The sequence below is a fragment of the Ixodes scapularis genome, unplaced genomic scaffold, assembly GCF_016920785.2.
Source record: "Ixodes scapularis isolate PalLabHiFi unplaced genomic scaffold, ASM1692078v2 ptg000324l_1___fragment_1__unscaffolded, whole genome shotgun sequence".
Taxonomy (NCBI): Eukaryota; Metazoa; Arthropoda; class Arachnida; order Ixodida; family Ixodidae; genus Ixodes; species Ixodes scapularis.
In genome coordinates this window covers 479230-503801 of record NW_024609966.1, presented here as the reverse complement: position 1 = coordinate 503801, position 24572 = coordinate 479230, and the positions used below count along the sequence as shown (strand labels likewise).

The 24572-nt window shown below is 44.9% G+C and overlaps 2 protein-coding genes and 1 non-coding gene across 6 annotated transcripts in view; 1 reads left to right on the top strand and 2 right to left on the bottom strand.

Annotated features, from left to right (window-relative positions):
• The window catches only part of LOC120843000 (BRISC and BRCA1-A complex member 2-like), a 33179-nt gene extending 18512 nt beyond the window's left edge, over positions 1–14667 (top strand). The window contains exons 7-11 of the mRNA XM_042287801.1: positions 7695–7794; positions 9157–9227; positions 9342–9424; positions 11868–12018; positions 14377–14667. Coding sequence (XP_042143735.1) covers positions 7695–7794; positions 9157–9227; positions 9342–9424; positions 11868–12018; positions 14377–14434 — 463 coding nt within the window. The 3' untranslated portion in view covers positions 14435–14667. The remainder of the gene's footprint in view (positions 1–7694; positions 7795–9156; positions 9228–9341; positions 9425–11867; positions 12019–14376) is intronic.
• Positions 3659–3740, bottom strand: Trnas-gga. The gene has a single exon. It is a non-coding gene; the product is annotated as a tRNA-Ser (tRNA).
• LOC120836180 (GDP-D-glucose phosphorylase 1) overlaps positions 14617–24572 on the bottom strand; it is a 34096-nt gene continuing 24140 nt past the window's right edge. For 2 of the 4 annotated variants that reach the window (XM_040502341.2, XM_040214205.3), the window contains exons 9-11: positions 22117–22259; positions 15228–15293; positions 14621–14810 (exon numbers count right to left, since the gene is read on the bottom strand). In XM_040502341.2, the coding sequence (XP_040358275.1) occupies positions 14665–14810; positions 15228–15293; positions 22117–22259 (355 nt within the window). In that variant the 3' untranslated portion in view covers positions 14621–14664. Of the gene's footprint in view, positions 14811–15227; positions 15294–22116; positions 22260–24572 lie in introns of all 4 variants that reach the window. The other 2 variants (XM_040502340.2, XM_040214204.3) reach the window with 2 other exon arrangements.

Genomic DNA, 24572 nt, shown 5'->3' with positions numbered 1-24572 from the left:
GGGTAGCTCGTCTGGTAGTCAAGCATTGGTCAGGCGTACCCACGGTTTCGAGACTGGCGCCCAAACAATTAGTTTTCCATCCACGGTGGCCAGACTAGCTCTCGAAGCACGGCTGCTTGCAGACGTCTATATAAACACCAAGACAGGAAAGACATAAAACAAAAAAGACTAAACAAATTGTAGCAATGCAATGCAGGCAACTACTGTAAACTTTCGTTATAACAAAGTGAATGGGACACAAAAAAAAAAAAAAATATATATATATAGGGTTCTTGGCACGAGACCATGATGCAACGCTACTTCTGGTTCGGAAATCTCACCGAAGCCTGCCGGAATCCATGTTGGAGGCGTTCGTCGATGTTGTGCTATGTTATGTGTGCTTTGGGGCCGTGTTCGCGCAATAGTTTGTCTGCTTACTCGAGGTTTAAAATGGTCAGTTGCACCGCAAATAGTTGTTCCAACCCTAAAAGTCGGCGACAAAATGGAGCTACGGCCAGCAGTATTGTTTCTTTTAGAATTCTGACAATCATTAGAAACCAGGACAAGGCAGTGCTCGAGCAATCGGCTCGTTGGCATCATGAATGGCTCCGAGGGATACGCCAGCACAATCTTGACAAGAAAGCTTTGTACTAGCTAAGGGTTCGTGGACTGCACTTCCTGTCAGGTGAAGGATCTCTTTGTGATTAACTGGGACAAGTAAAACGGACGAAATTACTTGCGCGACAGCTCCTGTCTTCATCTGTGAAGTCAGTCAAAAAGTTGGAGGACCAGCTACGGTGTTGACAAGTTGCGCACATTATCCCCCAGCGATTTCACGTATACGTAGCAACAGTCATTTTCTTGTCGATCACCACAGATGATTAGCAGACGCATATTTCGCCTCGCGACGGCACTCTACGCGCACGTTCAAGTACCGTCTGAGGATGTTAAACGCAAGTCACGCTTATTCTGACCTGTGTTCCAATAGCTGCTCGCCACGAATTTGCTTCATCATCAAACGCGAGCGGGGCAAACTCCAGGGGAACGAGTGATTCGATGGCTCTACTGCTGCCGCAATGAAGGCCCGTTCACACTCTTGCGACCGAGTACGACTGAGAGAGACGAGATCTCTTACAACTTCTTAAATGTTTCTAGAATGAGGGAAACACTGACATTGTGGCGCCATCTATGCGGTGACCCTAGAACTGCATTTCACAAAAGCGAAGGTTTTGCGGGATTTCCGAGGTCAAATGTGCGTAATACCCATAGAAAGGCTCATTTATAACATTGACAAAAGCTTTTCGAGCCAAAAAAGAAAGGATATTGCGCGAGAAATAAAAAAAAATATGCTGGACCGCCGAGTTTACACTGCTTCCCAATAGATGGCGCCAGTGTGTTCTCTGGTTTAAGAAGTTTTAAGGAACCCAGGTATAAGAGGTCGCAAGCAGTCGCAAGAGTGTGAACGGGCCTTAAGACACTGAATGCCTCCAACATGGTGCCAAAGCACTGATGGCGGACGACAATGTTTGTTTCGATTTCGAGGCTAACCGGAAGTGACGTAAGAAGTCTCTAAGCAGTAATTAGATAAAAGCGAGAGAGCCGAAAAAAATTCCGAAGACACTTAAGCACTTGTTACGAGTTGTGAATGCGAAAGCGTGAATGTCGTTCTTCACGCTGCGGCTGCTTCTGATCCTCTTGGCGAACCGAGAGGATCAGAAACTCCTTTGCTTTCCTGACCCAATTCCGACGGGAGTCTGGCTGCAACAACTGCAAGCGCATTGTCAGTGGACATGGGTAAGAAAGTGGGGGAAAGGGAAAATGGTGCTCTGCCCTTTGTCGCCCCGTCGCTCTGTATTTTTTTTTTGCTGTTTCCTCTGGAGGAGCGGAAGGGAATGCGAGGGTCTCTCATGCTCCTTCGTGCAGGCTTGTGTGTCTTCAGCAGGTTGGCCGCCGATACACTTCAAATAATCCAGTTCAAAATGTGTGCATTGGTAGGATTTTGGTTATCCGAAGGCACGCCAAAAACTCCCTAAAAAGGTTCGCAATTTATAAAGCATGGTTACCGTGGTGCACTCCGAGCAGCCGTGGGTGCGCCTCAGTCAGTGTAGACGTGCCACAGTACCTTGCCATGTCATATTGGCACCCAATAAGACATTTGCACAGTGTGTAAATGCAAAAATTTTACCCTGCATAATGAATGCCCCCCCCCCCCCCCCCCCCCCCCCAAATATGTGTCAATTTACGGGAAAAAAGTGTGTTCATTATGCGATTAAATATGGTATAGTGATTCTGAACTGATAACTTTTTCAGGGACTTTGTTCCATTTGCTTATTGTGTTAGGGAAAGATGTTTCAAAGAAGTTCCACCCATTGGTTCAGTGATTGTTGGATTGTGTTTGTTTCCTGTAGATACATCTCTGTTAATTGCCGAGCAATGGTTAACAAACAGTTGCAAATTGCCATGAGCTATATTAAAAGAAACGTAAGACAATCTATTTGTCATGTTGCTAAATCGTGCAGTCGTGATAAGGCATATAAATTAGAAAATAGAAGACAAAACTATCCATTGTATGCAAACCATAATTTTTTTTTTTGTACAGCCTCAAGCACATCAGAAGACAACCTGGGGAATTTTCACAGAAAATTTGGAGAACCTGGAAAATTGTCAGTGAAAATGAGGAGAACCTGGGAAATTGCCAAGAAAAATGAGAAGAAAATGAGTAATTGTCCGACTAAATCGGGGGAACCTGAGGAAATGCCATGAAAAATTAGGAGATTGGGGTGATTGCCAGGGAAAATCAAAGAACCCGGGGGCTTGTCAGGCAAAATTATTAGGACCTGCGAAATTTTCAGGGAGAATTGGGTGAACCTGGAGAATGTAGGAAATTCAGACAACCTGGGGAATTGTCAAAGAAGGTTAGAAGAACCTCAGGAATTGTCAGGGAAACTTGGGGAATCGTCAGCAAAAATTAGGAGAACCTGAGGAATTATTGGTTAGTGGTGCACCTAAAGCATGTATTTATTTATTTATTTATTTATTCAAGGTGAAGGAACTTCAAGAAACGAGTTTTAGAAAATATGTAGAAATCAGATTGTCTTAGCGAACCAAGGAAGAATTGTTACGAAATTTAGGCAGGCTTGAAGAACTTGGATTTTTATTGTCAAACCTATAGAGTTCGGCAACTGCCGGGGAATTTCGGTGAATCTAAAAAGTGCTGCTCCATTGTTACCTTTTTCTGCCAAAAAAAAAAAATTGGCTTGCTTTGTATGTTTATACAGCCTTGGTGGAGATACGTCTCAACAGGTAATCGGTCTCTTAGCTGTAGGTGAGAAATTTAACCAATGCAGTACAACCACCAACCTGGGGTTCTTTATTGTGCATCACGCAGTAGTGATTACACGAACGCGTGCCAGTATGAAACTCGTCCAGATTGAAACGGGCAGGAGCGGTGGGGATCGAACACAGGAGGTTCCCAGCGCAAGCTTTCTCTCCTCGCTCCGAGCTGAGACGCGTTAGCCCACTCGGCCTTTCCTCCCCTTTCCGCCAGGGTGATACCCTTTTGTTTAAATAAAGCCTCCTAGTGTTTTAGGGGCGAAGCTCCTTAGGGTTTAGCCTTGTCTGTCCGGCCTCACATCGATTGCCATCCGATCTGTCTTCTTAAAAAAAGAAAAAATGTTACCGCAGTCGACAGGATTCGAACCTGTGCGGGGAGACCCCAATGGATCTCCAGTCCATCGCCTTAACCACTTGGCCACGACTGCCGGACTGGTAGGGGGTTCTGGGATGTGGTAGTAACTCAAGAGCTGGGGATGTCATGGATGAAACGTTGCATGTAGCCGCTCAACGTCTATGCAGGAGAGGGCGCTGTGGTCAGATGCGTATATAATCTCGTTAAACTTTGCATGCATTGGCTCAACGTTTATAGACAAGAGGGCACTGCGGTCAAATGCTCAACTGCCTATATAACCGCGATCCATACCACACATTCTCTTTCTGACATGGACCGTTGACTTAAGCGGTGGAGATGCGTTCCCACGGCTTCTAGCAGATCCAAGCTGATCCGCTAGAAGAACCACTGGCTCTGCATTTCACCGACCATAAAGCAGTAATAATGAAATCGAAACGTAACCCGGAACACAGCACTACCTATGACCAATGCGGAGGGCAAGTTCGTCTGCTTCTCGCGCAGGGGGTAGCGGTGACGTCAGAACGCCGAACCCTGATTGGCTGATCGCGACCCCCTATCTGAGCGTCGTCTGCTCCTTTGCAACGTCGTCTGCTCGCAGCATCGTCTGCGTCTGTCTTACCTTTCCTGCGACTTTCAGAAGTGCAGAGGCCAGATTCACGAAACGATCTTACGCCAAAAATATGCGTAAGACAAAACTTAAGAACAAATTCGTACTCACGAAACGAAATTTTCGTAAGTTTTGCGCAGGTTACGACAAAATCCTACGACAGCGCCGAAGCTGTCTTACGCACTTCTTACGATCAAATTAGCATGGCCGACAGCGTCGCGGTCGCGACGACCCACGGACGTTTATTTTTCTACGTGCGCTTCTGACGCGTCCCGACTTCAAGCAGCAAGAAAAAAGTACTTGAAACAGACCACGACGAACAAGAACGCTGGATCCACAAACACCCGGGAAAAGCTCCCACGGCCACAATTCCACCGAACGCGACCAAACGAGCTGGGCAGTTAGGCCTAGCAGGCACTCCGCGACTCCGCGACCGTCTGGCCACGACCGGCTGGCGTGCTGAGTGGAATATGCCCGCGCGACCCTTGTGAACCCTTCCCGTATTATACTTTAATCGCTGACCTCAATTTTAGATTAATGAGGTCAATTTCTTCCTCTTGTTATCTTCTTGTTTCCCGAGGCAACGGTGACTCTGGCCGGTGAAAAAGCGGTGAATCTCCGACAGACGCAGCAAAGGTAAAGCAGCCATCGCTTTGACCGCTTTGACTAGCAGACGTAAAGCAGACGACGTTAACTGCGCCAATTCGCCGACGCCGTTAGAGAGTGAGGGGTCTCGCCGCACACGAATGGAGGGAAAACGTATTTGGGAGGGAACTTGCGGACACTAACACGCTCACTCTCGGTTCTAAGCAAAAAAACCTCGGCGCCCCGGGACACCTCGCCAGTGAGTCGTTTGACTTCTCTCCTTGATGCGCGTCTGCTAGTTGTTAGACAAAAACAACGTACCACTCGAGTGATTTCGTCTGCCCTCTCTTAAAGGCGAAGTCGAGTTCGCTCCGAAAGTCGCAGGAAAGGTAAGACAGACGCAGACGACGTTGCGAGCAGACGACGTTGCAAAGGAGCAGACGACGCTCAGATAGGGGGTCGCGATCAGCCAATCAGGGCTCGGCGTTCTGACGTCACCGCTACTTCCTTTCTCGTGCGCAGACGACAAAAATGAGCCCACTTGCGAGGCGTATAAAAAAAAATCGGCACCATCAGCACTACCTATGAACAAAATCGGTATCATCAGCACCACCAGAGCTTCGCCCCAATCAACATCATTCACCACGTAAAGATGCGGTCATTTTTTTTTTTTTTTTATCTTAAATCGACAGACACGAGTTTGTAGGTGCATGATACGGATACCAAAATGGCGAACGTAAACAAACGGTCACGATGGTGATGGGGCTAGCCACCCTATATCGAGCATTGAGCTTTTCTTGAGTTAAATACAGAGTTTGCAAATATAGAACAAACGAATGCACCCCGATGTGAGGTTGACTTCCTCTCTTTCCTTTTCTTCTTCCGGCGCACGCACAATCGGCAGATTACGCGACCCGGGAGGGCGTTTTTGCTTTTGTAGTTGTGTTTCTTTCCCTGCCGCGCTGCCGTGGAAATGACCTTGAGCGTCTCCCGGAGCGCCGCGCCCAGAATGTAACTTTTTTTATTTTTTTTCTTTTCACGCACATTTTTTTTTTTCTTCCGAAAGCGGATTTTGTGTTCGTTGTAACAGTATGATGCTTTGGAAAATGGTTGTTTTATCTGGAGCAATTTTAATGGGTAGGTGCTTTAACTCGTATATCTTCTGAAAGCTGGTCGTTATACGTGGGATCGTTATAAGTGGGCTTGACTGTAGTGCCATAGTCATTCTCCTCACCCTACAACCCTACACACTTTCATCCCCTCGTCTCAAGGCACACCACCAGTGTTTGCCATTTTCATGCAAAATACGTTTTCGAACAAGCCTTCCCTTGGCGGGGCCACATAATACTTGGAAAGAAAAGTACCTCTCTTCGAGCTAAACAAAGAAAAGCAAAACAAGTGGCGTCTCTGTCGTTACGGAGCTGCAATGCGCCATTGAGTCTGGCAGCCCCTACTTCGGCTCGGCTTTCAACGGCTTATACCAAAACCAGACGGAATGACGGCAAGCAGCGTCATGAGGTGAACCCGCAAGATCTTTCTGAGTAGGTGATAACAGTGATATTTATGAGTCCGTGATATTTCATGCCGTATAAGTCGGTGATATATACGAGTCCTTGATATTTCATTATGTTTTTAAGTCTGTGATATTTCCTTATATTTGTGTATCGGTAATATCGGTGATGTTTAGTGAGTTGGTAATATCTGATATTTGTGAATCTGATATTTCATGATATTTTTTAGTTGGTGATATCGGTGATATTTGAAAGTCTGATTTTGGTGATATTTGAGTCTGATTTCAGTGATATCTATGATATTGTTCATGATGAAAGTCAGGTAATATGAGTTAAGGTGGCGATGCAGGCGAGTTGGTTCATGACTTAAGAAATTGGGAACATAATATGAGTGGCAGGAATTTTTGAATCTGGACGAACTTTGTGATATGTCTGATGGTGACCTTTGATCTTGGAAAAATTTGTGATATGAGTGAGTGAATTCTGGAAAAACTTTGTGAACGTGATATGATATTGAGTGGCTCCGATCCAAAATGGCAACCTTTTTTTATAGATAACAGGAGGTTGAGAGGTTTGCCGCATACCCCGCGGCAATTACTGCACATTTATTCTGAAATGAAAGTGATTTATGCCGCGATTTAAGTCAAAGTTGAAGTTTTGGAATAAATCATATGTCCTAATTTTTGCGACGTGGTGGGATCTCAATATAGATTCCAATGTGTTTACATTTTACTGGAATTGTTTGCGGGACCTTTTTTTCGCAAATTGTAGGCGATTTGCAAAATTAGGTCCTTGCGAAAATTAAGTTGTTTACAGTATGCTAAATCCTGCCCAATTTCAGTTCGATGTCAGAGTACAGGACACAAAAAAACTTGAGAAGGCCGAGGGAATTTTAACAAGCTGCAAGCATTTGGGCAGTGTTCAGCAAATTTGGCTGAGGCATGAATGGATAAAATCCAGCAACTCCCAGCCCATTTCTTTGAAGGTCATCCTGGTGATATCCCACACAGCCTTGTGATAGTCAGGGAGAGAAAATCGTCTTAGAAGGGCGGGAGGAATCACGTGTTTGTCTTTCTAGGCTCAGTCTAGGTGGCGCAAGCTACCGCCCATTACAAAGGTATAGCCATTAACATCCATCCATCCAGGTATGTGTAGAAGTTGGACTGCTCCTAAACGTGTCATGAATCTTACCAGTGAATAAAGAATGGTACAAAGAAGAATGTATCAGTGGAAGTCAAAGTTTATCTCGGTCCACAAGCAACGACAACATTGCAATTCGACATGCTGTTGTTGTCCCCTTGAATGACTGTGGTGCCTCTTTCAGAGGCCTGGGCGGCACCATGTCCTTAAAGATCCCTGCCTTCAGCAAAGATGGCTGCCTCATGGACTATGTGCCGCTCGTCAAGCAGCTGCTTGAGAACAAGGTGAGAAATGCCACACTGAGCCAGTACAGGTTAAAGCTGTAAGATTTAGCATTTTCAGACTACTCCCTTTACAGAAGTGGCATGCGACTCTAAATGAGTGCCAAGTGACCTCTACCTTCTATAAGGCGACCAATCTTGCTACTAACTTTACTTCCTATAGTTGGTGACAGGTCAAGAGCCCAAGGCGAGGGAAAGGAAGGCTGGGGAGAAGATGGAATGCTGGAGTGAGGGGGATGTTCCCTCCTCTCCAGCATTTCATCTGCTTCCTCCTCCCGAGCCTTCCTTCCCTCGCCCCCCTGGGTTCTTAACCTGTCACTGACTGTAGTATAGTAATTAACCCTTGAAACTCAACCTCCAAAAAGCAGTTCATTGAGTAAAATTCCCTAAGTTTTTCTGGCTAAATACGTCCCTATCATAAAAATTCCGAATCATCACCCACTCCCCAATCTGATGTGATGTCAGATGTGAATGACATAAACCGTGCAATCTGTGGTGTTGGTACGTGTGACAAGTGAGTTAGCAGCGGGTTCTCGCATCTGTTTGCAATCTGCGCGCACATTGCTTCTTCTGACATGCGAGTGGGTCGCGAGCTCCTGCGTTTTTTGTCTGCGATCCGCAAAGTTTGTTGTTTTTATGTTTATCGCACCGTGAAACACGAATCTGTTACATCCGCAGTTTGTGGTATCTTTTCCCGTGACACAGGAGTTTGTAGCGAACTCCCGCATGTTCATCACGTTGCAAAACGCGTATCAATTGCCGTGTCTGCGATCTGCGGTATCAGTTCCCGTGTCACGTGGTTTGTAGCAAGTGGTTCTGTGTCTATCATTAATTTTTTTTTTTAAGTTTTGCCATCTCATTTCTAAAGATAGCCCACCTCATATTTTTCACCATTTATTTCTTTATTTTGGTGGGTGCCCTTATGGGATTTTACCATAGGCAGAAACCCAAGATTTCTTTCTCGCAGTCGTGTCATACCCCAAATTTTTTACAGACGCCCCCGTTAAAGTTGGCAGCTGACAGCTGGAACAAGCTGCCAGCAGACATGTAGTACATACTTTCAGAACGTATCGTAGCTTTCAGAAGTGCCTGCGTAATATGTGCCGCAATCACAAAGCAAGGTGTGCAACTGCATTTTTCTGCGTGAAATTATTTTGCAATTTTAACTAGTATACATGATACGGTGTAAACGGTGCAAATAGCATGGAAGGAGGAAAAAAAACTAGCAACACGGGACAAGCGCTGGTTTCGCGTTGCTTACTTCTTTCCCTCCGTCTGTGCTTTTTGTGCCATATAACCATATATTAAGTATGAGGACTAGCACAGTTCTCGACCTGATTGCGATTTTAACTTCCATACTTTCAGGTAGAGCAGGTGTCAACATCCTTTGCAAAGCGGAAGGAGTATATTTCGGCGTTCCTGAGCCTCTTCGGAAGGTACTTATCTGGCGTCAATCCTCATTGATAGCATTCCCTCGAGTTACGTGAAGTTTTTTTTACCTGTTTTCGGGCTGCAGTGCTCATGAAGTTGGTTTGACCTTTTCTTTTCAGGAGCTTGATAGAGTTTGACTCTGAGGGCTTTGGGAGCATCTCATTCCTCTTTGAGCATGACGACTTCTTCTTCATCCTCAACAGTGAGTCAAACCTTGCTTAGAAAGCGGACTTAACAGGGATTTGTTAATTGCAGACTAGCAGAAATGAGATCTCGTTTGTTGTTTGCATACAACTGTTTATGTTAACATAGAAGGTATCGCAAACTGTCATTAGCACAAGCTGTGGTCAAAGAAACTTATTGTCTGCTATGAATAATTGTTTTGGCAGTGTGAAATGAAATGTGGCAAACGCTCGCTGTCAGCACATGGTTAACTGCCCCCCGGTATGGCTTCCCTACTGTGCGTGGGTTGAGCATAGAAGGAAGAGGCCATCGCTAGGATCTGTGTCTCATCCTTAGGGGAGAGGGATGTAGCCACTCAAAACCTGTCGTCTGTGTCAGCTTCACGTAGGAAACCATCACTTAGCATGTCTCGTACTTATTTGGTTTGGGACTTATTATAGAATAACAATTCAGAATTGTTATTCTGAATACTACAGAACTAATAATACAGAACTGAAGAGTGTAGAAACATAAAATTTGTTATATGAACCTTAGCAGTCCAAATATACAGATGAGTAAACCGTGTGAAATAAATTTAGATGGGGAAACTTCCGCAACACACATTTTCAGCGGGGGGTCTGTACATGTCGCCTCTTGATTTCGGGTCACATACTTTTCTTTAGAATCCTTCGTGTGGCTTCTAGGTGCAATAGAACGGATGATAGCCAAACTGAGATCTACAGAAATAAGCAATATACATATTTTGGAAAAAATAAACAATTTTATTTGATTCATAAGTATAAAATGACATCTTAGAACTAGGCAGTTTTAGTTCTAGAAGATACCTTCTGTCTTTTTTCTCAATGTCTAATTATAATCTTCTAATTGTTGCCATACTGCGGTTCTGTTCTACTTTCTCTCTCTTCCATTCTTTACAAAAAGCTGCGAAAAAGTTTTCGGACTTCACCACAGTATTTCTGCATATTACCGTAGTCTCCGTCACTTACGAAATGCAGAAGAGAAAATACTAGTTTGTGTTTAAAAAATTAAGACTGGAATGATTGGTAGTAGTACTTGCCAGCTTGAATGAAGCAGAATTCAGTTTTCAGTAACTTGAGAACCACTAGGGCCTATTTTTCTCGCTGTACAAATCTATGATCGAGACGTGCATGCCAAGACGAATATTGGGAAAGTAAATTAGCGAGTCTTGGGGATTTAGCCCGCCAATTATTGCGTCACACTTGCACTCTCGCATCAGCCACTATCGACATTATCCTCTATTCAAAGTGCCCTTTTTGATTTGTTAACTTATTTTCAATCTGGAGAAGCACCGTTATACAGGGTGCTTTTATTCGAGCCTTTAAAATTGGTGTTATAAAAACTGTGGGAGGTACATTAAAGTGGTCTCTGCAGACGAGTTATACAGCCAGGCAGACATACTAATATAGGGGAATAATTGTCACAATAAATCTATTAATTAACTAAATTTTTAAAATGAGTTATATAGTTATAGGTAGGGTTCAGTGTTTTCGGTATATACCGACAAGGACCGAAAATTAACCCCCGAGGCAGTTTTCTCTTAATTGGTAAAAACCGAAAAACCTCAAATTTAAACTGGCCTAAATTTAAAAAAAAAAAAAAAAAAAAAAAAAAAAAAAGCCAGCATCACGCAAAAGTATCTTCCACCCTTTTTTTTTTTTGCTTGTTGACTCGGGACAGTCGTACTGAACTGTCCTTAGGGTTGTTCCTTTCTGGCGAGACCCCATTCCGTTCCCTTCTTTTATCTTCACCAGAAAATATTATAATTTATAACTTATAAATTATAATATTTTCTCCAGTATTTATAGTCGCTTTACAAGCCCAGTAAACCCCAGATTTCTCTCCTGCATTCAAATTAGACACAGAAAACACTGATTCCAAGGGAAATATATAAGCACCGATAAATAACCCCCGAGTTTAAAAAAAAATAATTACCGGAGACACGGAACCCTAGTTAGAGGAGGTCAAAACATAGTTCCAACCAGCAACTTGCTGAGCGTCATCGAAAACTACTGAAAGTGTAAATTTTAGAAAGGTTTTGGGTGCTTGAGAAGCGTGGTGATGCGCTAAAGTTACCCCTTGTACGACAGGCACGAGGATAGTGATGCAAAAACCTGCCTGCGCAGCTTTTCCGTCGCTTGTCATCCACGTTTTTGCACCGTCAGCATTGTGCCCATTGCACAAGTGGCAACTCGCTTGCACCATTGTTTTCACTAATGAAAAAATTAATGAACTAATTTTAGCTATTTTATTCTACTTATTGCGACGATTAGCCCCCTATATGATGTCCCCTTCACCATGTAAAGCACCGGCACAGACCGCATTACTGCAGCTTTCGCCGCTTTTTTTTAAAACAAATCTGTCTAAAACAAAACACCTCGCATATGTTGGCACTACTGCGTGCGATGGTGCGAGAGACCTGGCCCTTCCACTCCTTGTTGCAGTCTCGATTCCGAGGTCGTTCCCGCACGACAAGCCTTCGCTGACGTTCCAGTCCGCGTACCATGCGAGTGGGGGCTGGCCCTACACCATCACGTGCACTGACTACCCGTACAGTCCGCGCTGGGACCCCGGTGAAATGGCCGATCGTGCTAGGTGAGGAGCGCCTTCTTTGTTGGCAGTGTCCGGCGGTAACGCTTGTTTGCGTCGCAGGCTGGCGACGCTTGGGCGCAAGAAAAGTTACCAATAGGATGCACTTGATGTGCCTGCAAGCGGAGATTTTCGGACGTTTGTCTCGCTCGATTACTCTGCAAGGAGAAAGGTAGAACTATTGTGCTCGCAGTAGTGCGTCGGTAAATTGTCTGACCGTGCACAAGTTGAGGCTGGTGCCCGTGGAAAATGTCTCGCTCGAAAATTCAGCAAGTGCAGACGCTTACCGGTGGCAATGCCTGGTTGGGTAATTGAGACAACTTCAGTTGTGGCAAAATATCTACGACGCGTCTCTATGGCTCGTTACGGATGTCTGCCTGATTTACGGCAAGAGCTTTTATAGGGACTTCCCAACTGCCTTGCAGTGTCATTGTCCGGAAAACTCCGTGGTGTCATCAAATCGCCTGACAAGATCTAACCGGTGTAGTTCGCCCCTCAGCCGAGATATGGCCGGGCAGTGCCATGGGACCGGCACCCGCCTTGGGCTGGAGAAAAACATTCAGTTATTATAGCCATAGTTACAGCGATAGCTGAATGGTACCTGTTCTCTTGCCTACATGCTTTGGTGACCACATTCTTTGCGATCGAATAAAGAGAGTGGATATGCATAGAAGTGCGTGTTACAAGACGCAATAACACCTACAGAAGACTCAGATGCTCGGCTGAGGTCACGACGACGGGTATCCTAGAAAAGGTTCACGGTGCCGTCATTGAACACCTCTGGACGAGATTGCCGAGACTGGAGCTACTCAGTAAGCTACGCATTAGAGTAGCGACACTCACCTTAAGGAAAGTTGAATTTCTATATTGTAATAATCGTTCATTGCATCCACTCTAGTGGCCCTAGCTGTAAAGGCCCTAGCAGACGGTAGGCATCTCAACTGAACAGCACAATAAATGTGTTGCGCAAATGGTGCCGAAACTGATGACTAGACCGCGCATGCGAAAGGACATTTCAGTGCAAGATTTGAGTAATGTTTTATTGCAGTCCGCCTAATTTTTTGCGTCGATTCGTAACTGTAGATGAAAGTTGGATTTATCACCACATACCCGAGTCAAAGCAGCAGTGACCGGTAAGAGTGCACCGAAGAAGGCGGAGGTAGTTTTATCGGCTGGGAAGGTGATGGTTATTCTGGGATACATGAGGAATAATCCTGATCAGCTACTTGGAAAAGGGTAAAACAATAATGGGAGCCTATTATTCAATATTAATGGACCATTTGGAAGAGGAGCTAGAAAGAGCAGACTGGCACGCAGAAAGAGCTTTCGCCGAGGCACGCAGTCTTTGCAAATCGATTGTTGCAATGGCAAAATAGCAAAAATGGGCCTTCGAATTGATTCCCCATCCACCCTATTCTCCGGACTCGGCCCCGTGCAACCTCCTACTTCCAAAACTTTAAAATATGGCTCAGTGGGGAGAAATTTTAATTGATTTGAAGATGTGGCTCAGTAGGGAGAAATTTTAATTGATTATAAGATGTCGTCGCCGCCGCACATTTTACGGCTTCGAGAGAATCTACTTTTCTGACGGGATAAAGAAAACTGAAAACGCGCTGGACTAAGTGGACTCACTGGAGGCTGTAATTATGTTGAGATATATAAAGTTGATTTGTTCCCAAAATGGCGTTTACCTGGCTTATTTTACCATACAACAAGCCTCACGATCTTGCAGATAAATCTGGAAACATCTCACCAGCTCAATTTGGCTATGCCACCGCTGCCACGACACAACCTCGCTGCCACCTTGCACATGCAGAGCACTGCCGCCTGCCTTCTGTGCACGAGTTATGGCGGCGTCGAGCGTGCATGGAACAGCTACGGCTGGCTCACAAAATGTGCATTTTGGTGTGCTGGAGTGCATTGCATTTTCTTGCAATGCTTACGAGGAGAATACACTGGAAAACTATCGGCTAGCCCTGAAACTGGGTGAAAGTAGACCATAGGTTTCCAGTATTTGCGAGATCCAATCTATGCACCATCTATGAGAAACGGTCGCTTCTAACGTTGTCTGAATCGTTCAAACAATTGACAAAAATATACTAAAAGATATGTACGCATGTTTACAGGGCTCCTCAATAGATGGCGCCAGTACGTTCTCGTCGTATATGAGAGAATAACTTGTATTGGGTATCTCAGAAGTCTTTTATAGGGCCACCACTTCCTCGAAATCCCATAAAGTGACGCCTGCTGCAAACACTTAGGCAGAAATGGCTAGTTTTTGGAGCGGACGCACATCTTAGGGCCATGACTGCACATTGCCCTTGTGATTCACTCATGCTGCATTTCTCTCGCTTCTTTTTGCAGAATCTTCGTGACGGAGTACGTGCCCAACTTTCAGAGCAGCTCTGTCAAGAACCGCTGAAGGTGTACGCTAGTGTTTTTACAAATAAGCACGAGACAGTCTTACCCGTCCCTTCGTGACCTTTGAAAAGGGGCTCTTCACACCGGATCGGAGTATCCTGGGATTTGCGGAGACATCACCTTGTCTCTGAAGAATTTCTGTTGTTTAAGATGAATTGGTTATTTTTGAAGCGTAATACAGAAACTTTTTGCTTCCGAGTTGAAATAAAATATTTAATGCGGATGTACAGCTCAGCTGGTGCGATCCATAGATGCTTCTTCACTGTCCTTCTCCAAACTTGCCATCTTCGCCCGAACTTTCACAAAGGTCTCGTGACAGAAGTCCCTCAACACGGCTGCAACAGAGTCTTCGGTGGCCGAGCGAAAACCGTCGTCATCTGCACGTTGCGTTAGAAAAGTAAATGGCAAAATGGCAATCTGTTAGAAAAAAAAAGTTAATTTCTGTATTTGGTCATTGGTTGCCTCTGTTATCTCACCTTGTAAGAAATATTCTTGCAAGTAGTATTTATGGAATGTTTGTTCTTAAACCGACGTGTGAAACCTCACCCAAGCAAACTAGGTCATAAGGAAAATGTTCACTCAACTGCAGGCTCACTATACTTTGAAGTTCTGGCAGGGGATTCCTTAAATTAGTGAGTTATTACGAAATATTAGATAGTAAACTGCCATTCACTTAATAATGTGAGACTTTACTGCACCTTCGTCTTGTTCGATCACATTTTTGCAATGACTGCTTTTTTGTGTTGCGGCCATTTTTTTTTTATGTAGTTTGAGGCAGAAACAGCAGCACTTGCTTTTCATTGGCAGGTGTCCTCCAAGTTCGCAAAGGGCCACATTAAATGCAGACTCATCCTTGGCTCCTGGATTTGTGCAAGGGAAGTGTTAGTAACCTCAAAACACCCCTGTTATGGAAAATGCTCGTCAGCTGTTTGTTTGCTCTGCCCCAGCTGACCATGTCTGCTGGGGCAGAGCAACGAGGTACTATCCCATCCTCGTCGCCACTGTTACGATGCTGCAGGAAACATGACGATAGGGTGTGACCACATGACCAGTGTGGGAGACTTGCTCCCACACTGGTAACCAACAATGTTTATTCCTGTGCAGCTTGCACCTTATATACCGTATTTAGTCACTTAATGAACGAACCCCCACTTGGGCGTCAATATTTTAACTTTTTTTTTCCCTCGGGTAATGAACGCACTTCCGATTTTTGGCTCCGCGAGTCCCGAACTGCGACCAACTTAGATGGCCACCAAGTCAATTTTCTTTTGCCGCCAAGCAGTCGGGTAAAGGCAAGTCAAGCCAAGCCAAGGTGAGCGGTGTGCACACCTAGCGAAGCTGGGGTCGAGGAATTTCCCAGCCCCACACATGCTTTGCCCATCGGATGCATTGATGTCAACAAACACGCCGTCATCAGTGGTCCGCTTTCGGACAGAAGTCGTGAAAGTGGTTAGGCCTAAGAATGGTCACGTCACTCTCAGTGTTGAGTGAGCTTCGTAGGGTGCTTTTCATTTGGCAAAAGGCACGCCAAAAGCGCCCTAAAAAGTTTGAAATTTATAGAGCATGGTTACTGTGGCGCGCCCACGACCTGTCATGGGTGCGCTTCAGTCAGTGGAGACGTGCAAAAGTACCCTGCTGTGTCATATTGGCACCTAAAATGACAGTTTCGCAAAGTCTGTGAATGCAACAATTTTTCCCCGCGTAATGAACGCACCCCTCAAATATCTGTAAACTTTTGGGGAAAAAAAGTGTGTTCATTATGCGAGTAAGTACGGCAGAAGCCAGCTGAGGGGAAGAGGAAAGGGAAAGGCAATCTTTGCAGCCCAGCACGCACAGGCATGTGTCTTTGGAAAGCGAGGAAAACACGCGCCATGCGCACAACCTCTGAATATGACGCCTGCCTGAAGCTCTTTATTGGAACGGTCTGAACGCCATATTTGAGTACACTATTTTAGCGAGATCTTTGCGCAAAAGAAATATGTTTTGTGGAGCTTTGGGCCGCAGGGCAACCTAAACCTGCACTACTGTAGAATACCGTGCATCCGCCCATTCAACATTAAGTGCCCATTACCAAATTTGTAAGATCTGAGAAAATATGCGCGGTACATTTATATGCAAAATTGATGGCCGGACAAGTGCCCATGCCCCATTCTCTCGCAATTATTTCTAAATTTTGAGTGGGCGCTCGCCCGGTATCTTACGGTAGTAGTAAGACAACTCTTCCGTTTCCCTGCATCAACCCTAAACTCGCGAAATACAGGCAAGACAAAGGCGGGCAGACACAAAGCCTCCCTCCCCCTCCAGCGGTATCCCTGCTGGTGCAGTCTTTTTCTCTGTCTAATCAAAAAAGAATGAAACCCCCCTAAAACCCAGCTCCTTGGTTTCTAGGTCAAACAGGTTAGACGGGGCTGTTTTCTTTATTTTTACAGCGATAGCTGCTTCTTGTTGTTGTAGATAGTTGATGATGTTGATGTTACAGTCTGCGTAATGGGGCGTATGGCATCTGCCATGATATTGCCAACTGCTTAAAAAAAGACTGCCTGATCTCTCTGGAATCGAACCTGAATCTGTTGCGTGTGAAGCAACAGCGTTACCACAGAGCTACGCCGCAGCATTGGCAATCTGTTTTATTACACGATTTTTGCGGAACAAACGTGAGTATGAGTCTCAAGTACAGTCAAACCCGTTTACAACGAATAGCAAGAAACGCTATGATCTGTTCGATATAGCAAAAACCATTTACAACGAACTTCCATGATGTGTTTGTTGTAAGGCGACAGGTTCTCTTTCTTTCTCATCTCTTCGCTTCTGCCTTGTAACACTGCGCTAAAAAGTTTCTTCCTTTTTCGCATGCGTGCAGTTTTTTTTTTTTTTAGCTTATGTTCCCTTCTAAATTGCTTCTCTTCGTGGACTACCGTTTTTAAATTAAAAGTTTTTTTGTTTTTTTTGCATGCGTGCAGTGTGTATTTTTTAGCTTTCTCCACCTTTGAATCGCTTTTCTTCGCTCAATTTTGTTCGCAACTTGAGCTTTTGGAATTTTCTTTTTTTCCTACTTTCTTTTTTTTGGGGAGGGGAGGGGGAGGGACAGGCTAGAAGGCGATTGTTTGCGCGTTTTTGGAAGCCTTTCCGACGGGAAAAAGTTTGATATAGCAAATATGTTGTCTGTTATAAAAAGTACTTTTTACATGCATTTTTAGTTAAATTTTCCGTGAGTTCGATATCGACAATAATTCGTTGTACGTGGGTTCGTTCTAAACGGGTTTCACTGTAGTGCCTACTAGATCGCCACAGCTGCTGCGACGTCGCGAGAGAAAAGGTTTTGTCGTTCTTAATTAATTCTAAATTTCATCAGAGTTAATTGTTAAAATTAAAAGCTTCATCCAAGTGGCGCAAGCCACCGCCCGATTAAAAGAGTTCAGCCGTATCCATCCGTCTAATACTAGCTAGAAGAAGGGCCTGTGCATTACGTCATCGTTAGTGTGCCCCAAAGCAGCCCCCAAGCAGCAAACGCGCTGAAACTCGATGAGAGTGCGGAGCAAAGTGGCAGACGCGGATGTCTTAAACAGCGAGATGCGGCGCCGCCGACGCATTTTGCCGTTTCTCACAAAGAGAACTGTGAGGTGCGTGTTTGTGAGGACGAAGCCAACTGAGCCAACGACTTCGCCGTGATGTGTTGCAGCTATCGCCGTGATTGTACTGTGGATTAATACAGGACTCCTCACTTTTTTATAAAAAGACGAAACTCTTTCGCGACTAGCATAGTCTGAACTGGTTCCAGCCGTAGTCTGAACGATTCCAGGTGGCACCCACAGTGCCACTTGGAATCGTACAAAAATCCCTATTATACAGTATAGACCACTTACAACGTAACCGCTTATGTGCAGGACCGGGTATAACGCGGTTTTTTTAAACCACCGGTTCGCCTCCCATAGAACTCCATGTAATTACATACCGCTTAAAACGCAGGCGCGCGAAGGGAAATACCGGTTATAGTGCGGTTTCTGGCACAGCCCGCCGACCGCGCCGACGACCGGAGCAGCGAGCACGCTTCCCTGTGCGACACTAGATAACTGCGCTGACGGCGCGAGCCGCAAGCGTTGCGCAAGCGGCACTCGCGGGGCAAGGAGGTTGCTCGAAGAAGCGGGAGAAGCGAAGAAAGAGGTTTCAGTTGCCCTAGCGACGGAGGGACGCACGCACGTGTCGTTCACGTGCGTGCGTCCCTCCGCTGCGGAAATTAACAACCGCAACGACAGACCAATCGCAGGTCGAGGAGAAGTGTTCGCGCGCGTTGCATGCATGCCGGTCGCGGGCCGGCTGCTGGTTGTGGTCAACGTTGTGATCGTCGTCGTAGACGGCGTTCATCTCATCGTTCCGCGTAAAAGCGCTATCCTTGACTGAATTTTCGTTGTGTGTCGCTATGATAACCCAGCACGTACTAGAAGGGAAGATCCACCTACTCGAGCGGCGATGTCGTGGCGGCGCTCTCAAGACGGCAGAAACGCCCGTGTCGTCGTGTTTGTTTACTTCGACTACAGTGGTGATTTCTAAGCATTTGTGTCCTCGAACATCGCCCGGATTTCTTTTTTGGCGCATTTCATGCGTGTGCTCAAGTTCAAGGTATTACTGGCGCGTACCGTATGAAGGATGCGAATTTTCACGCGTTTTCATCTCCGGAGAAAAGTGATTAGGGTTAGCAATCCTGAACGCTCGCAACGTCCGTCCGCAACCCGCGATGCCGCTAAAAGGCTGCGCCAGGCAAAAGCCGCTCATTTCTTTCAAAATGTGTGACACACTTGAGAGAGAAGTGTACTAGTCTGGTGAAATAAAGACTTTCATCAAACTAAGCTTTATTTTTTATCTAACATAAAATAAATTCTTTTACAAGGGTAAGTTGTCTTATGGCATGTATTTTGGCCTGAAAAATTGATGTTTCGGTTATAACGCGGTACCGCTTATAGTGCGGATTTTCGCGACTCCCGCGACATACGTTATATGCGGTCTACACTGTAGTTGATATTCAGCCGCAACATCCTCTTAAGCGATGGACAAACGTGTGCTGCATCTACGGAGGTCCATTCTGTGGAGCAAATTGAGTTCAACGCTGTCGTGACATGCTACCGGCTTTGGTGTCATCATTTACTAAAACAGCATGTTCAATGATTTTAGCTCAAAAAGCAAAGTGGCTCATATAATGCATGCTTTGGGCGGTCTCGCAAAATTTGTTAAAAAGGCGTTTGACTGTACTGGGTGTCCTTGAGAAAGAAGAGCGGTGTTTTTCGATTCACATAAATGAACTATGCATCGCACAAAGCTTAACCTCTGTGAGAATATGGTGCTAGCAGTTGGCATAGAATGCAAAAGTACGAGAACATGGTATCAGACTTGTACGTAATCCGTTACAAGTAACGAAATTACTTGTAATCCCTTACATTTACCAGTAATTTAGTAACGGAATAATTACATATTTTCTAGAGTAATTTTAAAGTTATTCCCTTACATTTTTTACATAACGGATTCCTTGTAATCCGTTACTTTTTTTTTAGGACCAACCCCCGCCCCCCCCCCCCCCCCCCCTTCTAAAGGAAGGTTTTTTTTTTTTTTGGTAAAGTCGAGCGTAGTGACACTGTGACGCGCAAAGGGAGGCTTGGCACCCTTCAGTTCCGCAAAGCCTTTTTTGTTTGCAACACCAAGCCCCTAAATCTATTTTTTTCTAGATCCTAACAATAATGTAAAAAAAAAAAAAATTTCTACAAAAAAAAAAAAAAAAGAGGGGGGGGGGGGCGGCAAGTATCCACTTTTTAGTCCTTTTTTTGTGTGTGTGCGTAATCGAAAATAGAGAGAGGAGGACGCGAGGTGATTGTGTACCTCTTCGAGACGCTCCAGACGGTAAGTGCAAAGACAAGAATTAACAATGTCCTTCTCGTTTATAATGACTCCGACCATTTTCATTATGTCACAACACCAGACAACGCTCCACTAAAAGAGATGTGATAATATGTGAAGATGCTTTTGCCACAAGCATCCTCGTTCGTTGCTGCAACCTTATCATCTCCTCGAAAACAAGATGTATTTTTTTCTGTTTCTTTCACCCTATTTTTGTAGTCCAACTTCTAGAGTTGGCCCACTTTATTTGCAAATTCGACCAAGGTTATCTGCATCTCAGTCACCCTTCTTGTGAGTCGGCTTTTTGCGGGCATCTTGAAAATGGTGATAGTCTTCCTTTCTTCTTCCTGTTTTGCCCCAGCAGGACGCATCTTATCTGAAGCAGATATTTTTACAAATAAAACATAATGGTGGCTGACGTAGACTTGATATTCTCGGCTTGGGGAGAGAGTGAAACTCGAGAGTGGGGCCAAATACTTTTAGTAAAGTATTTGGTGGGGCCATAGCGCGGCCTTCTCTTGTACTCCGCCCTTCGCTGCCCGTGGCATCAGCGGACGTCTATCTGGAGAACACCGGAGTAAACTGGAGTCGATTCGTGCTCCGTGCGTTTTTGAACGGCACCAAGAAAGGTACACATGGCAAACGTGCGTTTACATTTCATTTTTTTTTTAACCGACGTTCTAATTAATTGTTGTTATGAGTGTCATTTTTTTCGATTACTTATTGATTTACTGGAAACTTTTTTTTTTATTCACCAACGTCTCAACCGAGGCTAGACCTGTTCAGAACCAAAGGAAGAAAAACATCGAGCCAAACCTTATTTACTATTTAATTGTCACCTTACTGTTACAACTATGTTTTGCTATTGTCTGGCAATATATGCCGGTATAGTAAGATGGACATAAATCAATTCTTATGCTAGTTTTGGCTAGATGTATGATGACTTCTACAGCTTTGGGATTTCGAGAATAGAGAATTTTAGTCGATCGGTCCGATGACTCCATTAACTATACCCGATACTCCGCCGCCGCCTCTGCGCAAATGGAACACGTTGCAACAATAAGAGCTTGAATAACCCTCTTCCCTTTGTTTGTTTATTGAGACAATATTGTTGAAAGTAACGCCACGAAAGTAACGGATTACTTTTTGGGGTAACGGTCACTTACTTTCATGGAAGGGTAATTGTAATTGTAATAAATTACAATTTAGCCTTGAGTAATTGTAAATGTAATTCCTTACTATTTTTCAGTAACGTGTACAAGTCTGCATGGTATTACCTAAATCAGAATGTAAAAGAGAAAATCTAAATTTTCTATGAGCCGACGTCCATGTAAGCCCAATATCGTCATAACAAGGACTGACATTGTGGATGCACGTAACATTTATGTCAGTGAAAAATACTTGGCAACGAGAGGATATTGTTTTCTTTCTTGCTGACAAGCTTTTTTTTTATCAAAATATTTTTACTGAACAATGTCAATGCTTGTTTCGACGATATTAGGCCTAGGTGGACGTCTGCTCATAAAAAAATTTGGTCCTTCTCTCGAAAAACTTGGTCCTTCTCTTATATCTTGTGATCCAAGTAGCCTCATATTCTCAAACTTTTGCATTCTATCCCAACAGGTAGCATCAAATTCTGACTGAATGTTGGCTTCCTTCGATGCATAATTCATTTACATGGGTCAAAAAACATTGTTTTTTTCCACAAGAACATTCGGTATTTGTGTTCACATATTGCGCAGGAAAACACCACCTCAGCCCAATGGTGAGTCTTGTACACATATACGCGTCCCCGCTTACCGTAGCACGACTTCCTTGCCCAGAGGTAGACCCTGACGACTGAGAGCCCAACACTCCCCTCTCGAAAGGCAGTGCCCCTGGTGACAAACAGGTTGTGTGCGGTCGAAGTCTCCAGAAGCACGCCCACCAGTGCCATGATGTGTCTGCAGAAACAGGAACACACAGGCTCAAACTTCTGACCAGCCCACACGCTTTCACGCGGGGTTATCAAATGTGCGAGGCAGAGAAGGACGTCTCTAAGGCAAAAGTGAAACCTACAGAAAAGTTAGCAGCTGTACTTTGATCTGTCGATCAAACCGTCGTTTGCAGAATTGCAATGTATGACATACTATCACTTTGTACAATATTCTGTATTGACACACTATGGGGTTTGCATGTTCCTTAGAAACAGCTCCATCATGGGTCCTAGTTTCGTGCTTCCACGGCAGCAAGAATAGTCTTATGGAAGTGCTAGAGGCGCCAAGCACAACACGTCCGTCTTGCGCTCGGGGCAGATGCCTAGCAGAAAGCGGACTGCCCGGGTATTGTGGCAACAAGGTGCTTTTCGTTTTCAAGCGACAGACAGCTTTATGGGTGACACTTTGCGAGGATTTCGGTGGCGGCCTTTGTTGCTGTCTGCTATCGCAGCAGAGGTGTAAAAACCCTTCTTATCTTCCCTTATGGCACTTGGAGAGAAAAGTCGGGCATTCCCATTAGCCACACCTACCATGGCCGTGCCACACGAAGAGGGAGAATTATGCATCCCCCCCTCCGCTCATCGCTGAACATCAACCCTCCTTTCACCGCTCAACAACACTGGCGAAGCCTTCACTTGCGGCGTCGCTGTCGCAGACTCTTCCTAATGGTGCCGCCGCCACGCCAAGGCCGTACTCTGTCCCAGGAGCAATCGAGGAGGCAATGACTCTGCTTATGGTTGGCTTCCGCGTTCCTCATGGGCAAATACCTTCGACGTGCCCAATCGCAGTGTACCTTCCACCAATTTCATGCTTCGCCGATTCTGTGCTTTGTGCCGCAACAACGTCCCACGCGTCGTAATTGGCGACTCCAAAGTCGGTCCTGGTGGCTACAAGAACGAATGGTTTCGCAGCCTCGTTTCGGCGGAATCGGGCCTTTGCATGGTGTCCGATGTCGGAGCACTGAGAACGCACACCGGCACCACCATCGACCAACATTGACGCACGTAATTGTTACTCATAAAATATGTTCTTTACGACAACTGTAAAGGCACTACACTGCCAACTTTAAAATAATTCTTACTTCGACAAATAAAAATCTGAAGCCGGAAATGTTAATGATAAAACATCGGCCGTCTCCCAGCCCCCCCCCCCCCCCCCCACCGCTTTTCTTCATAGTCTCAATACGGCACGATACCGGAAAGTTCATCTGATTGGTGGCGTGTTCCAGTTGAGGTTGGAAGTCAACTCCCATAGATTTGGATGCATTAAGGTTTTTCTTGGAGTCCTCATCGACAAAGCGGTGAGAACAGATCAGGGGGTATGAGACTGGGCCCTGCAGCTGTTCTCTTCGAGGATTGCAGCCAACCACGCATTATTTTGTGCTTCACCTTTTGGAAACTTGCGTGGCATAGCTCTATTAGATTTGGTAGTACTGGGACAGAACTTCACGCAGCACTTTGGCGACATCGACCCCTTACGTCGCTTACATGGGCCTGCTACACATCATTTTCTTCCTTCCTTTTTTTTTAAAATCGTTTTAGACTGGCTAACACTGCTAAAATAAGAGGTAACTGAAAAGTGACGTGCTGTTTGAATGCAAAGAAATGTCTCCCAAAATACTTTCACGGTTGGCCAGGTGGCAGGTGTGCATGTCCATGATTGTGAGAGGGAAAGAGAGGAAGTTGAACGACACTTCCTGTGTGAAATCATGAAAAAAGGCATGGAGTGTACCATTTCACTAACTGTGTCAGATTGGGGCGGGCCTTTCAAATCGAGCTTCCTGAAGATACCTTTTTTTCTTAGCAAATATGCAGTTTTCAAGCTTGATATTTTTGGGGAGATCACTAGAAATCATTTTCAATCATTTGGCATAATAAAAAAAAAAAAAAAAAGATTAATGTTGGGGTTGTCAGTGGCCCTTTAAATGTTATTCGTAGCAAGCATTAGAAGCTTGCCACAACTTTCCTTGACAGGTATGAGCATTTGAAGTTACAAAAAATAAGGAACATGGTACGAGTGTCGATTAGCACAGCCACTTTTTTTACTAGTGAAACTGTACAGTGTGGTTTCTGCGATGACCCAACAATGTGGACGTGCTCGCAGAACGGGAAAAAGAAAGATGTATAGAGAAGCATCCACGAACAACAGTGATGAAAACGGCATTTGACCTTTTGTAGCAGGTTCTGTAGTGAGCAAAATATTATTTTGGAGCAGCCACTGAAGCTTCTGGAGCAGATTCAAACATCTGATAGCACATCACTTTAAAATGAAAGAGTGAGT